This window comes from Solea senegalensis, linkage group LG2 (assembly GCF_019176455.1).
Source record: "Solea senegalensis isolate Sse05_10M linkage group LG2, IFAPA_SoseM_1, whole genome shotgun sequence".
NCBI classification, from domain to species: domain Eukaryota; kingdom Metazoa; phylum Chordata; class Actinopteri; order Pleuronectiformes; family Soleidae; genus Solea; species Solea senegalensis.
The window spans coordinates 31,002,745-31,017,280 of NC_058022.1; the positions used below are offsets into that span (position 1 = coordinate 31,002,745).

Sequence of the window (14,536 nt, forward strand, 5' to 3'; positions counted from 1 at the left end):
TATGAATTACAAAAAATGTATGACCAAATAATTTCTATACATATGTGTTTAATACATTTTTTGAATGTATTCTGTGTGTGTAAATCTTCCCAAAATGGTAATATCATAATATGACAGGTTGTGCAATGTTTTTCTGAAAATGGCATGGGCGTAATCAGGCAGAGGACAGTGAAAGTGCTTGTGGAACTAGGAAAAGGGCACAGATTATGCTTGTGTAACTTGGACAATGATGAGCCTCGCTGACTCCAAAACTATCCAAACTCTCAACTGACAGCAGCTCTCCTTCAAAAACCCACATTTTGAATGGAGCCTGAGGGGTCTATTTAGCTGTAAAACCTCGCGGCAAAATCCGAACCACTTCCCGAAGCAATCACGTGGTACAGCCGGGCAGCGAGGCTTCAGACGTCATCATTTTTGGCTCCTCCCCTAAATGAAGCAAGCCTCGATACGCGCATCGCAGAAACGCCCCCTCCCCTACTCGGCACACGCTTTTGAAGAAGTTTGAAGAAGAGGTTCACAGCGTGACACGTCAATGACTGGAAGACTTTAGGTCTCAGTGTCTCAAGTTTTGTTTTTGTGTTAAGTTAAAGCTAATTGGAACAGAGCCAACACCCTGAAACAATGATGACAAATTATTATTAAAAAGGTGTATACAGTTCAATATGTTAATAATTAATTTATGGGATCAGTTTCTGTGTGAAATTATTTTGAATGCTAATGTTCTTTGTATTTAGGAGAAATAATAATAAAAAAACAAGTTACATATACTCCAATGGACTTTGACCTTTTATTTTAGGATTTCTGTCAATTATTCTCAGATTTTCATCATTGATGGTGTGCACAAATATTTAGTTGCAGAGAAGAAGGAAAAAATACTTGATAAAACAGCACTTGGACCAACTTTCGTTTAGCATTTATGGGGAAAGAAAATGACATCATTACATAAAGTCCATAATATATAATTTGGTATGATAAAACAACGAAAAGGTCAAAAAAAAGAAATTAGGTTACATCTATTGAATCATGAGTACAGTAACGTGAATATTCCATATATTAATGACATTTGTTTGCTTTTATTACTGTGCAAAACAAAATATACATATCTACTGAATGTGTAAGAAGTACAGTATCAGCAAATGGGCCCAACGTAGTGACACGACACTTGTTTTGCATGTTATCAAATGACTGAAAGTTCCTATAAATACTCAATCTTTGCCAATGGATAAAAAATAAAACATGTATCAACCTAAGTGAGACACGTCATAGATGAAAAAATACACATGAGCCTGTTGCGTGCTGAGAGAGGCGACATACTTCTTTTTTTTCTTTTTTAAGTCAGCTGCTGGTGTTTCTGATTCATACATGTATTAATACACGAGGTAAGCGACCGAGTGTTGCATGAAGAAAAAAAATGAACGTGTGAGTGTAAATACTGTATGAGAAGACGACTCCTGGGCCGAAAAATCATTAAAATCAGTAATTATTTAGAGAAGGAAACAGACTAATTTTGATTGAAAAAAAAAAAAAAGGTGTTAAAACATAGAAAATTAACAAGATAAGCTCTCGACACGGTGGACCTGCTTAATTGTCGTTCCTGTTCTGTCGAGGATCATTCATCAGTGTCAACACGCGGCATTGTCAATGCATGCGGAGAGTCTGAGGCTGCTCCTTAGAACTGATCGATTAAGCAGCACAGACTCCGCGTTTATGGTAACTCCACATCTGCCACCCTAAAAACAAATAGCCTCTCACTCACACAAACACACACAAATGGGTGTTAAACCTTCGCTGCAGCCGCATTGGAATCATCGCACAACGGTTTAGTCACGAACAGAGATCATACAGGAAGTTTAGGTGGATTTGACCTTTAAATCTCGAGCAAATTTAAAACAACACCTCACATAATCCTCGAGACACACACATACACTCTCCGGCTACACACATTGTGTTACAAAGTCCTGAAATAGTTTCCAGCGTATGTGTACCGCTTCATTAAAAAGGAGGAGGAGGAGGAGGAGGAGGAAAAAACTTTCTTGACTCACTTTGCTCAAACACAGTCTGTAAATGCTGTGAGAAATTCAAGTTTTGTGTGTGTGTGTGTGTGGCTTTAAAACAAGTAGAAACAGAGCCTCTGTTACGACTCAGCATTTTTTCTTTTGCACAGTCCGTCCTGGTCCTCTCTGTGTGTCTGTGACATCTACAACACAGGTGGAAGCGTTACGGCTCGTCAATTTCTATACCATGACGGGAAATCCACGCTCCTCCGCCGGTGTCACGTTTGTTTTCCTTTCGCAAAGGTTTTCAGGAGAAAGAAAGAAAGAAAAAATCCTTTCATTATTGTCCATTTCAGGCTTTCACTTTCACTTTCGAATGGGTTGTTTATTTTTAATTTTCTCAGAGTTCTTCCTATGCAGAAAGTTTAATTTCGCTCTCCTACATGAGGACATTTCCTCCTCGTTTTATTTGATGCTGGAATATCATAATAATCCTCATGGATTATTGTGTTGTGGTTTTTTTTTGTTCAAAAGTTGAACTTTGTGAAGTCCAGTGACACATGTCCTTAAACATTCATTCATCCATTCACGCACATAAGCTGCTTCATGTGGGGAGGGGGGGGTTTGTTGTTGTTGTTACGTGGTCATTATTCTGTCTGGCCAGCAGGTGGCAGCCAAAGACTCCCAGACAGAATCTGTTTTTTGTTGTTTTTGTTGTTATAACATGGAGGAGGTGGTGGAGCCGAGTTGTGGTTGGCAGTGACACTGGGTTCCGAGCGGAGGCCGATGGGACGCGGAAGCGCCGTTAGCTCGCCGTGCCTTGGTGCTTGAGGACCGTGTAGATGTCGTCCACTTTGCTCAGCCTCTCGAAGAACGGGATCAAGTCGAGCAGCTCGGTGTCGGACATGTCGTCGAACCACGAGGCCACGGGCACCTGTGGGAGAATTCAAGAAAAAAAACAAAACACAAGGATTTGTTTCACCCTTCACTTCTTTTGTGGTTTCACTGAAACAAACACAGAACAGAGGGCACGACAGGACACTGACTGCATTGTCGGGGTGGAAGATGTAGGAGGCCGGGGAGTTGTCCACGATGATGACCTTGTTCAGGTCGCGACCCAGGCGGCTCAGGTCCTTCACGTAATTTCCCCTGTGGAAGACGCACGATTCCCGGAAGAGGCGACAGCGGAAGGCGCCCCATTTGTCCAGGAGGTCAGATACAGGGTCTGCATACTGTGAATACAAAGAATAATAATAATAATAAGAAGAAGAAGAAGAAGAAGAAGAAGAAGAAGAAGAAGAAGAAAACTTGTGCACCTTTAAAAGGTCAATTATTTTCAATCGACATGCAGTGATGATGATTGGTTAAGGCGGGGTTAAATTTCCTGGTAAGCCAATCAGAGGCAGAGGTGGGAGGGCATTTTCAAACTAGAAGCACATCCGCTGCATTTCTTTGTTCTACTATTATAAACATAGTAATGATCTACAATGACGTATCAAATGTGTTGGTTGTCTTGTCTCACACTGTCCCACAGCAGCATTAAAATAGTGTAGATTAGTGTACAAGTTCATAATTGTTTATCATTTATTGTATTAAAATGAATCATTTATCCAAATTTGACATTTGAACATTAAAATAAATGTAACTCAATAGTTAATTTACATGGAGACTAGTTTCTTTCTTGAGAGAAGTAACTACTAATGACTTTTTTTGATCCAATCCAATGCTGTTATTTTCATGGAAGTTTAAAATGAACACACGTTATAATAATTAAACATTAAACCTCAGCATTAACACTGAAAACATGTAGTTTGTCCATTTTGGGCCACTGTAAAAAAAATGTGGTGGACTAAAATGGCCGCATAAGTAGAGCTGACTCCGCTCCTGATGCAAATATAAAAGGCTCATTCTAGAGAAATGAAAAAATAAATGTGTTTAAATCAGGTGATTGAATACCAAAAAAACATTACACACTGGAGCTTTAAAGCAGCACAGCGTTGTATTTCCTTACCTTAATAGTAAATAAACTGCACCATTACCATTTTCAGTAAAGCCACTATTTCAATTTAACATTTCCTGAAACTCTAATGACACATTATGGTCATTTTTAATATCATACCACATATTAAACACATACTGTTTTGTTTCCCCCAGGGTTCTCCAGAAATATGTTGTTATGAAGTGAATATATCTTAATTATTGAGTTAAGGAAATGTCATCACATGACATCATTACAAATAGATAATATCTTATCGATTAAATTCACAAACAAATACAAGACTTAGCCGTGAAATAGACTCACAGGGGTTGAATATCAACACTTGACTATGGTTTTGCATTTCAAACAGCACAGGCCTGTGGTCACATGTATCTCAGCCAATTAGTTTTGTTGTCAGTATTCTGTTCAGTATCCTCTGTTTCTTAATAATCAGGATTTTCTGCAGTTACAAAACTTCATGAATCCTTCCCTCTGTGTGCTCTCTCTCTCTCTCTCTGACATAATTAGCCAAACTGGTTTTAGGTCTATAAAATAACACAGACAATGGGGAAGTTGTGTGCGTATGTGGGTGTGTGTGTGCGTGTGTGAGAGTGAGTAGCAGTGACAGCTGGAGTGTGAGACAGCAGACAAACTGTACTATAACTCCCTTCTTTCACACTTCAGACGACATGAGATCACCGACAGTGAGGCACAACAGAAAAATGATGTGTCCGACCGATCCTGCGCCTCCCCCTGTGCACCTGCCCGAGTCGGTCACATCTAAATCCACGTGCTCTCAGCTTCCACTTCCACAACTATGTCGTGATCGGTCATGGATTTTCAGGGATAATCGTCAGCGGATAATTAGCTGCGCAAACCTTGGCTAAGCTGGCGGTGAACAGGACGCACTCGAACAGTTCTCCCATCCTCTTCAGGAACTCGTCCACGTGGGGCCGCTTCAGGACGTACACCTGGGAGACACAGCAGTTGTCAGACCAGCAACACGTTTGTGCACATCCCATAACTGCCCGAGGACACAGCACACTATCTAGTGGCTGTTACTTATGGGTCAAATAAAAACAACAACAACAACAACAACAACAACTGTATGATACATTTTCTTCAAGTTCCTCCACGTAGATTCTTCTCTCTGCAGCGTCGGGAGACTGGGGGCAGCGTTCCTGAACCAAGTCATCCGGAATAGGCTGTGCTTGTCTGAACAAACCTATCCTGGATTACTTGAATCAGGCCCAAACCCATGGTATGTCTTCCAGTTCCTGGCAGCCACCTCTTCAACTCTCTCTTTTTTTTTAACACTGACAGCACCTCGCACACTCATCAGTGAACGACAGATATCACAACAGATTTACCTGGTGTACTGTTCCATCAATTTCCACTGGAATGATGAAATCGGCATTGTTCACAGGCTGAAAGATAAGAAAATAACGTGTTTTTTGTTGCAGGTAGCGACGAGCTGTGCGTACTGTACACGGTGGAGCGACTGTTTATTCTAAGAACCAGATAGTTCAGATTATTTGAACCATTTGCCAGCAATGACAGAAATGTAGATCAACATAATTAACCCCCTAATTAAATATGAGGAAGAGAGATTTAGCATTCCTGGACATCACACATACACACTCTCACCTTAAAAGAGCTGTGGACTAGCGTCTCGTCCAGGTCTATGACCACACAGATCTTCCCAGAGTCTTTTGACTTCACTGGAGGCAGCAGCGGCTTCACCTGGATGTGAATCCGACACAAAACACTCATGAGAACAACAGCACATATGTACGTACAGCCAGAATAACAGGTGGTTAAGGTTTGAAAGTAATTCAATAACAATAGTATTTTGTAATAATCGGCGCGTCAACTCTCAAATGAACACAAAACTGTGGCCACGAGACTGACGTGTTGTAGAAAATCTAATAAGTTCTGGTGGTGGAGGTTGGAGGTGAACCAAACCTGAAAAAGCTCCCTTATATGTATGTGACAATTCAGGGTTTTTGAAGTGTGGTTTTATGTGTTGACTGTTGTTTCCATGAACCAGCAGGGACAAAAATGGAAAAAAAACTGATTCTTGTTACATCACAAAAGGCCCTCCGAATAAATTCTACACTTGCTTAAGTTACAACTAACGATTATTTTCACAATGATCAGTTTCTCAAACCTGGAAAGGATGATGCTCTCAAATGTCTTGTCTTGTTGTTTTGTCCAAAACCCCAAAATCATTCCGTTTGAATGATTTCTTTGTTATGATATTCACATTTAAGACGATGAAAAATCTGAAAACCGATTATCAAAATAGTTGACGATTCATTTAGTAATCGACAAATAACGGATTAATCGAGTAATTGTTTCCTACTTACGTCTACGATATCTTAAGAGCATGTTTCCTCGCAGGTAGATGGCCTTTTTTCCAACTGTAAACTGAAGGTTATTATCCGCTCACTAAATCAGCTATTTTAAATCGTGCCACACAAGAGTTGTTGATCCACTGCTTCCTTCATAAGCAAGTTCAAATATGTTATTTTGTGACTTTGGGGTTTCACACACTTAATTGTGACACAATCCTCAGCTGGGTCATGGAAGAGTCAGCGTTGATTTGGTAAATTCAATTAGATCCACCAGAACATCGTCTATGCTGGGTTGTGCTATAATATATTGTTGCGCTGCATTTGGGTCAGTAAGTCAGTTTTTTTCTCTCATGTTTTGTGTGTAAATGTTATTGCTACTGTATAATGTGTTTAGCTTTAAGCTAAAATCTGGTATTGAATGATAACATTAATGTTTCAACTGTAAACTGACCTTTTAAAAGTAAATTAAACAAGTAAACACGCCTTTAAATCAATCCAGAGTGATGTAATCCTTTGAACCACAATATCTAATCAGTCAGCTGTTGTGTCCAATGGGATATTTGAGTCAAATTAGCGCGTTTACTGACTAAGATGTAATGTGGGGGAAAACACACCTTGGAAACAGTTCCATTCTCTTCAACCAGCAGAGGGGCGTTGTTGTTGACTGGCGTGGGCTCGGGCTGGTCCCGACACAGGCAGCAGAAGAGGCTGGAGAAGAGGCCTCCACTCCTGGGCTTCTTAGAGGACAGAGAGGGAGAAGAGCCTGCAGAGCAGAGGAAAAGGAGGTTATTTACAAAAAAATTCAAATAATAATCAAACTTATGCAACCAAGTATATTTACAGATCAAATGAGATGTCCAAAAAAATCGTTTTTGAATTGTTAATTTGTTTTTTTAAAGTGTAGTTCAATGACCTGCAGCTAACAAAAAGTCATTTTTAAATTGTTTATATTGTAAAATGGATAGTGTTTCTGTCTTGTATTTCATATTATCGTTCATTATACTTTAGGGATGGGAATTGAAATCACTGGATCAGTTATGGGACAGATAACAATGTAAAATCTGATACAATACACTGTAAAAATGTAAATTAAAAAAAAATCAGCAAAACCATTTTAGCAGAGTCATGTTTGGGCTGTTTATTTCTTCTATTTGGGAGAACAATATTTTTTACACAGTTGGGGAATTATGTCTTTGAAATGACTCGGCATAAATGTGTTGTCAACATCTTCATTGGTATCGGTATACTATGATATCAGTATCGGTATTGGACACAAAAAAAGTGGTATCGAGACATCCATATAAAATTTCCCTGCTGTGTTGATTTAAATCTCTCCTACTAAAAATACAGAATATATTGTTTTATTTCAGGCCAGAAAAACCATAACAATATTTTGACAAGCAAATGAAAATGAGAAAAATCTGTAGTAAAATACATTTTGGGCCACAGGAAATATCTCCTCATTCTTTTTCCACGTGCAACATACGTTTATTATGGAATGTGCCGGACACACGAGGGCAGATGTCACATGACTGTTCATAAAATAAAATGAGAAATGCATGCATCGGCAGTACACGTATGTATACTATACACGTAGCAACATGTGGGGTAACAGCTTAGGGTTACATAATGCTATTTTAACTAGAACTATAAAGACAACAAAATGAAAAGTAACAATGATACTTGGAATTGTAGTAGAAACATTGTAGTCTTATTTGAGTTGTTTATAATGTTTCACATTGAAAGGATGTTTTTTTTCGTTTTGTCATAAAGCAGAGGTGGACCGTGTTCCGGATCTGCACACAGACACGGTCTTATCTGGACCTGCACCTATAAATCATTGACAAGACAACATGCTAAAAATAACTGCTAAACTGGATTTACACATTTTCATCAAACGAGGTCAGTGTACTGAACTAAATATCTTCTTAGGGGAAGCATCAATAAATGACATCAACTAAAAAATGTTTGGGGATTTATTTTTAGCTTAAAGATCAATTAGCAAGAAATCGAAAAGAAAAAAAAACATGCTGTTTATCTTTATTTCTACGCTGACAAATGTTTGTCTGCGTCCCATAAACCTCCGATTAACGCTGGTCCACACTTTTGTGGACTTTGTTTCGGTCTCTTTATTTACCGCGCTCCCTCTCCCTGTCCGTCCGGACGTGACTGCTTTACAAACGCGCAACTCCCCCCCCCCGTTGTCCGTCTCTTACGCCTCTTTTCATTCGCTCTCCGCTGCTCCAGCATGCCGCCATTTGTGGATTCAAACCCCGTCTGACCCTACACTGGCCTCTGGCGCGCTCAGGCCAAAAAACAGGAAGAGGAAACAGGCGGGTATCAGTGGAGGAAGCTGCTTGCCATCGTGTAGCAGTGGAGCAGGAGTCAGTGGGTGATTAGTTTTTCATTTTAGCTTAATTTGTTGCCTTTTCCAGCAGCAGGTAGGGGCACATATAAAATAAACCATGAATCAAAGGAATCTGAATCTGGTGTCATTAACTCCCTAATATCCTTATTACTTTACTTCCTGGTTTCCCTTTTCTCTGCCTGCTTCACTCTCCTTCTGTACGGCCTCCATTATTTCGAGCTTACACTCCTGTGTCCTCAGTGCCTTCCTCAAGACTCGAGTCACGTCTCGGTTCATGCCTTTTATCACACGGCAAAAAAATGACTACATGTATTCTGCAAAACACAGAGCAAGCATTGACTTATAAAAAAGGGTCCTAATATATCGTTTGTGGATGACATGGAAAGATAGGGCATTTGGCTAAGAAGGGATTATTATTAATATATATATTGTACATCACCTGACTGATCTTACAGATGAATCATGAGCATATGAAAATCCTGTATGTCACTTACTGTAATTGTGGATTTGCAATCCCACCCAGAGGGTATTTTTATAGATTATATAGATTAACCTTGGTTCACAGTGAATGACTTTATTTTAAAACATGTGTATGACAAACATTTAACGGTGCAGAGTGTAAGAATTAGTGACGTCCAAGTGTGAGAGCGCAGACGGTAACAAATGGAGGAGAAAAGGATATTATTCTTCATTTGCATAATACACTTCCACATCCAAATGGAAAAACATGCTCTGGCTGGTTTGTCACTTTGGGCTGCAGAGAAGGCTAATTCTACGGCCATGAAAACAAAACTACTTCTATGTAAAATGAATTATACAGTTGTTCACATACTGGGACTATCACTTCAAATCCATTCAAACGTGTTCCATTTCTAAATATACAGCTTTGAAGCTCATCAGATGGTTTAAATAGTTACTGCATAGTCGGGCAGAGGTCATTGTGAGTAGAGTTTGGCCTCAGATCCACTTGAAACAATCAGTAGAATAAGACAGTGATGTTATGTTGTATCTTCTGAGCTTCTTAACAAAAGCATACTAAACTGACCGCCTGAGTGGACAATCACAACACCAAAGCATCTGAAAAGTGTCGTGTGGATGTATTTTTACAACTGCATGCTACTGAATACGAGCCAAAAATATTTATGTCCTTTAAAAGAAATCTGCTATCCTCAATATTACACCTGATCGACATGGAAATGAGGGGACATTGAGCTATATTTGAATAAGTATAAATTACAATGTTTACTATCACATACAGTAGATAAATACATTTTAAAAGTTATATTAAAGCAAAAAACTCCAAACAATCTCCAAAACACAAGAAGAGGAAGCCAACGAATGCAAGCGCAATAGTGAGGCGGCATTATGACATCACTGTTTTCTGAAAGTAGCATATTGGTTTTAAGAAGCCGGAAGAGTATAACCAGTAAGTACATTTACATGCCTTACATTTACATGTCTTAGTCAGACTAAAGCCTTAGTCTGATTAAGACAACTTGCTGAGTACACATGCAGAGGAGAAGATTGACTCATTTGCCTCTGCCTCTGTATCTTGTCCTTTATGTCTTAGTCTGACTAAGATCAGACTTTTTACAAACTGTACTCGATCATGAAGTGAACAGTTTTTATCATGTGAAATATGTCAAATTAAGAACGATTAAACGCAGTGTCAGCAGATTTCAGGAGGCCTCAACATGTCGCCTCCGGTCCTGCAGATAATGAATTATTCAGTCTACATTTTATCACAGCATGCTCATGCTCACATTCACAATCAGGTAATCAGATGCCTTATCAGTTCACTGTAAAGCCCGACTTCCAGTCCTCCTCGTCCTCTCCCACTCCTGACCTTCAGTCGGGCCGTAAATCTGGATAATTTGTGTGGCGTCTACAAACTCACGACAAATAAGAATCTTCTTCTCTTTGCTTTCTCTCTCTAATTAACTCCAAATGCATCTAAATAATAAAAAACAAATGTGACTGATGCCTTCATCAAGGAACTAAAAAGGAAAGGATTCAACTATTTTAAGACTTGTAACTAATTTAAAATGAATAGTCTGTAAAGTGGATCTTGGGCTTTGATGTGTCAATAAAATTTCCCAGTAAAAAAAAAAGACTAATTGGCTTTTTAAAAAGATTGGTGAGTGTCAGTTGAGCAAACCTTGCCTCTCTTGGGTTAAAAGGAAAACACAGACAAATGAGCCACAATTCATTAAGATTTACAGTTAGTTTGAAATAATAAAAAAAAAGTCTTCAAAAACAAAGTACAGACCCTAGCTTCAGTTGGACCCATCCCAAATTTGAAATCCTTAGGTCAAGCTTCACCCTCAAACTAAGTTTCACATTCTTAAGAAACACTGCTAATAGTCACAAAAACGCCACCCCAAAAATACATGACCTGATTCAGTCCTAAAATCATCTTACTGCGGAAGACTCAATAACAAAAACTGTGTTAACGCAGCCCCGACACGACAACAAAACCACAACTTAAACAACTTTGTTTTCATTTAATTGCATTTAATGAGCAAACCCTCTTCACTTCAGGCCCAACAGAACACACACACACACACACACATAGAGTCTGAGGCTGTGGGTCAACATGAATAAACACCCTTTAAATCTCTGGGGACGAGGTTACGTAATAGATTAGTCTTCTACAAAATACTGCTCGAAGGCCGCCGCTCAGCTGACTCTGATCATCTGCTCACATACATCGTGTTTAATCTTCAAATTCAAAACACGGTCCGTATCATTCCAATATCAGACAGGGAAGTGGCTGCAAATCTCCTGTTCTCCTGCTGCTTTTTCTCAGGGACGACAACAGACAACAAGGTCCCCTGATTATTCAGTAACCTGCACTCACACACACACACACTGTGAGGGTATGTCACTGGTTTGTGTACAGTAGCAGAGCCATGGAATCTACACACAGCTGATAAAAAAAAAAAGAGGTTTCACAGAGATAATCAAAATCTCACAGGACAATGATTTAGTTTAGAGAGAAACAGCAGAGTTTAGGGTTATTTCTTTTAATCTCAAAAGGTAATTCATCTAACATGTGGGGAAATTATCTAGAAATTAAACTATACAGGTAAACATAGGCCAAGAGATTACATTTAGTAAATATCTAGTAACTATTTTATTTTATTTTTAACAAACGTATTGTCACAGTACCAAAACACACACACACTATTACAGTATTACAACTGCGACAACTCACTGCTGCCTGCTGAATTTGCACAGATTATTTATTTACCGTTTTCTTTATTTACATGTTTGAATGTTCATTTATTTTAGATGCATCTACTGCTACTTAAAGTTTGAAAAGTATTTATCTTTATTATTTCTCTGAAAAAACATGAATCACCTCCTAGATATAAGACATTTTTGGCCTAGATGACAGAATTGTTGCGTTAAGACAGTGAGAAATATGGGCGTTATATAGTTTTGTTGGGAGATTATTACTAGGAGAATCATGACATTGTTATTGCCCCTGATTTAAGCTTCTTGTAAAACTTTGGTTAAGTTCATCTGTCATCGTGGTCTAGCTTCTGTTTTGTATGTTAGTTTATGAATATTCAATTTTGTTGTTGTAGTGTGTGTGTAAAATACGTTTTATGTGAATAGAAAGAAAATATAGATTACAGAAGGCCTGATATTAAAAAAACAAACATGTATTAACATTGCAATGACTGTATGAATTATAATAAAATAAACACATATTTGAGCAAACAGTGCTAATATCTTTCTCCATTTGGTTTTAGCTGCTAACATTGAGCCAGACGGTGAGTAGCACTGCATTAAATGCATCGTTTCCATTACAACAACTTGCTTTTATGACAAAAGCACTGTCCATAATTGAATTCTTCTGTTAATGATTGTTCCATTTTCTATATGTCTTAAAGAAGTGTTTGATCGGCTGCCATTTTGGGAGGAATGGATAAAGTTATAAACAACACAAAAGTTGTTAGTTAAACAAAACTTAATATTGTCTTTGTTTTCGAAATTAATTAAACTGTTAATTATTTTCTCAATTCATCAGTTAGTGTTTGTTCCAAAACATTTCACAAAGTTTATCAAACTTTTTTCTCCCCCAAACCTCTAAACGGAAATGTTCTTAAATGTCTTGTTTTGAACCAAAAAAACAATATAATTCAGTTTTAAAGATTTCTTTGTTATATGGAGCAAAGAATCCTGAAATACCTAAAACTCAGAGAGCTTGTTATAATTGTTCAAAGCAATTAATCGATTAGCAAAAGCTGACACAAATGGGATATTAAAACAAGTTATATAAATATTATATTTATCTTAACATATATATATGGCACTAGTGGCAAGAACGTGAAGGTTTTCAACAAATAAAAGTGTGTGCTAGATTATATATTTAAGATGATAAACGCAGCAATTGTTCTGTACTTGATGACTGATGTCATACGATATCACCACCACAACCAGTTGGCGGATAATTTAAAGGTTATTGTGCTTTCATTATTAGAAGAGTGTAGCTGTGTACATGGTGCACGAGCGCGTCACTTCCTCCACTCTCATCACAGGCCAAAGGGCCGCAGCGCAGCAGCCATACTGTAAATGCAGAGCACAGAAAAGTGACAGTGTGTTGTTTTCCCGTCACTTTTATGAACCCGCTGCTCGTGTTTGTGCAGCAGTTGTCTTCCTATTGTTGTTGTGAAGCAGACTGCTGTTTCTATAGTTCCCCCACTTTGGTTCAAAGTTGTTCCCGCTGCAAACCTTAATGTTTGTTTGTCTGTCTGTTCCTGTTCTGACATAAAGTGCGGGATAAAAAAAAAAAAATGCAGTCACTCACCCCTCTCTGCCGCGGCTTTGTTGCCCTCTTCATCCCGGCTGACTTGTGTGATCACTGAGGACGGATTGTCCATCACATCCAGGTCTGGTCCAGAGTGCTGACCTTACACTTTAAAGTTAGACACAGCTCGCTCACTCGGCGCCGCATTAAAACAACTTAACATGAAGAAAATCGGAGTCGAAGCGCCTCGGGAAACATCGCAACAATTCGCCTACAGCGCGTCCATTACTCTCCGGCTGTCGTCGTCCACTCGGCTGCCCGCTCAACTTTGAAGTCCAAAAGTTACTAAACATTTGTCAAGGAGTTGGCAACTTTGATTCAATATGGTGCTCGACTCCGCTCACAATTTTCAAGATACAAACATGGAGGTTTCAAGGCTCCCCGTTTCACTTAAAGTGGCACAGTGAAGGAATGACCGCACACTGCACTCTATCTCTGTAGGCGCCTGCAACTTTGACGACGGTCCCTTAAAGTTGCATGGAATAAAGTTACCCAGAACTTAGCTAAGCTAACGTGCTAGCTGCAGTACGCGTATTAGTCGAACATACTTGTCTTGGCGCGCACCGAAGGACACTTATCACCCACTTTTGCATCGTGAACTATATGTAGTTCTTCCAAACGCCGTCTTACGAGTGAACATAGCTGACGTTGGAGCTTTTAAAGCGTCATTTATTGACAGACTAGACTCAGCAGAAGTAAAAGTGGTAACTTTTAAGACATGTCAGTACGTGTAATGAGTTCCTTTTACATTCTGACAGCCAACTATAGCCATGTACAGCTTTGCTCGTTATGTAGTAGCACACACACACAAACAACAACAAAAAAAGAGTAAGAACTAAACTTTTAGTGGGAGTAGCCGTGAAGAAACGCCCAGTTTGGGTCTCCTTGAAACTGCCTTCGGTCAGGGAGCGTCTCACAAGTGTTGTCTCTGGGGCTCCTTTCTGCTCAAATATTAAAAATAGCTTTCCTCTTCACTTAGTTTGAATTTTATTTAAAAATAATACAGCTTATGAAAAATTC

The 14,536-nt window shown here is 38.9% G+C and overlaps 1 protein-coding gene across 1 annotated transcript; it reads right to left on the reverse strand.

Annotated features, from left to right (window-relative positions):
* Positions 1-773: 773 nt before the first annotated feature.
* On the reverse strand, positions 774-14,356 carry LOC122765469 (carboxy-terminal domain RNA polymerase II polypeptide A small phosphatase 1-like). Its single transcript, XM_044019726.1, has 7 exons — positions 13,517-14,356; positions 6,944-7,092; positions 5,620-5,715; positions 5,343-5,399; positions 4,851-4,943; positions 3,041-3,226; positions 774-2,928 (listed from the first exon to the last, which is right to left on the reverse strand). Exons 1-7 carry the CDS (start codon positions 13,587-13,589, stop codon positions 2,800-2,802), a joined length of 783 nt encoding a protein of 260 aa, XP_043875661.1. The 5' UTR covers positions 13,590-14,356; the 3' UTR covers positions 774-2,799.
* Positions 14,357-14,536: the final 180 nt, after the last annotated feature.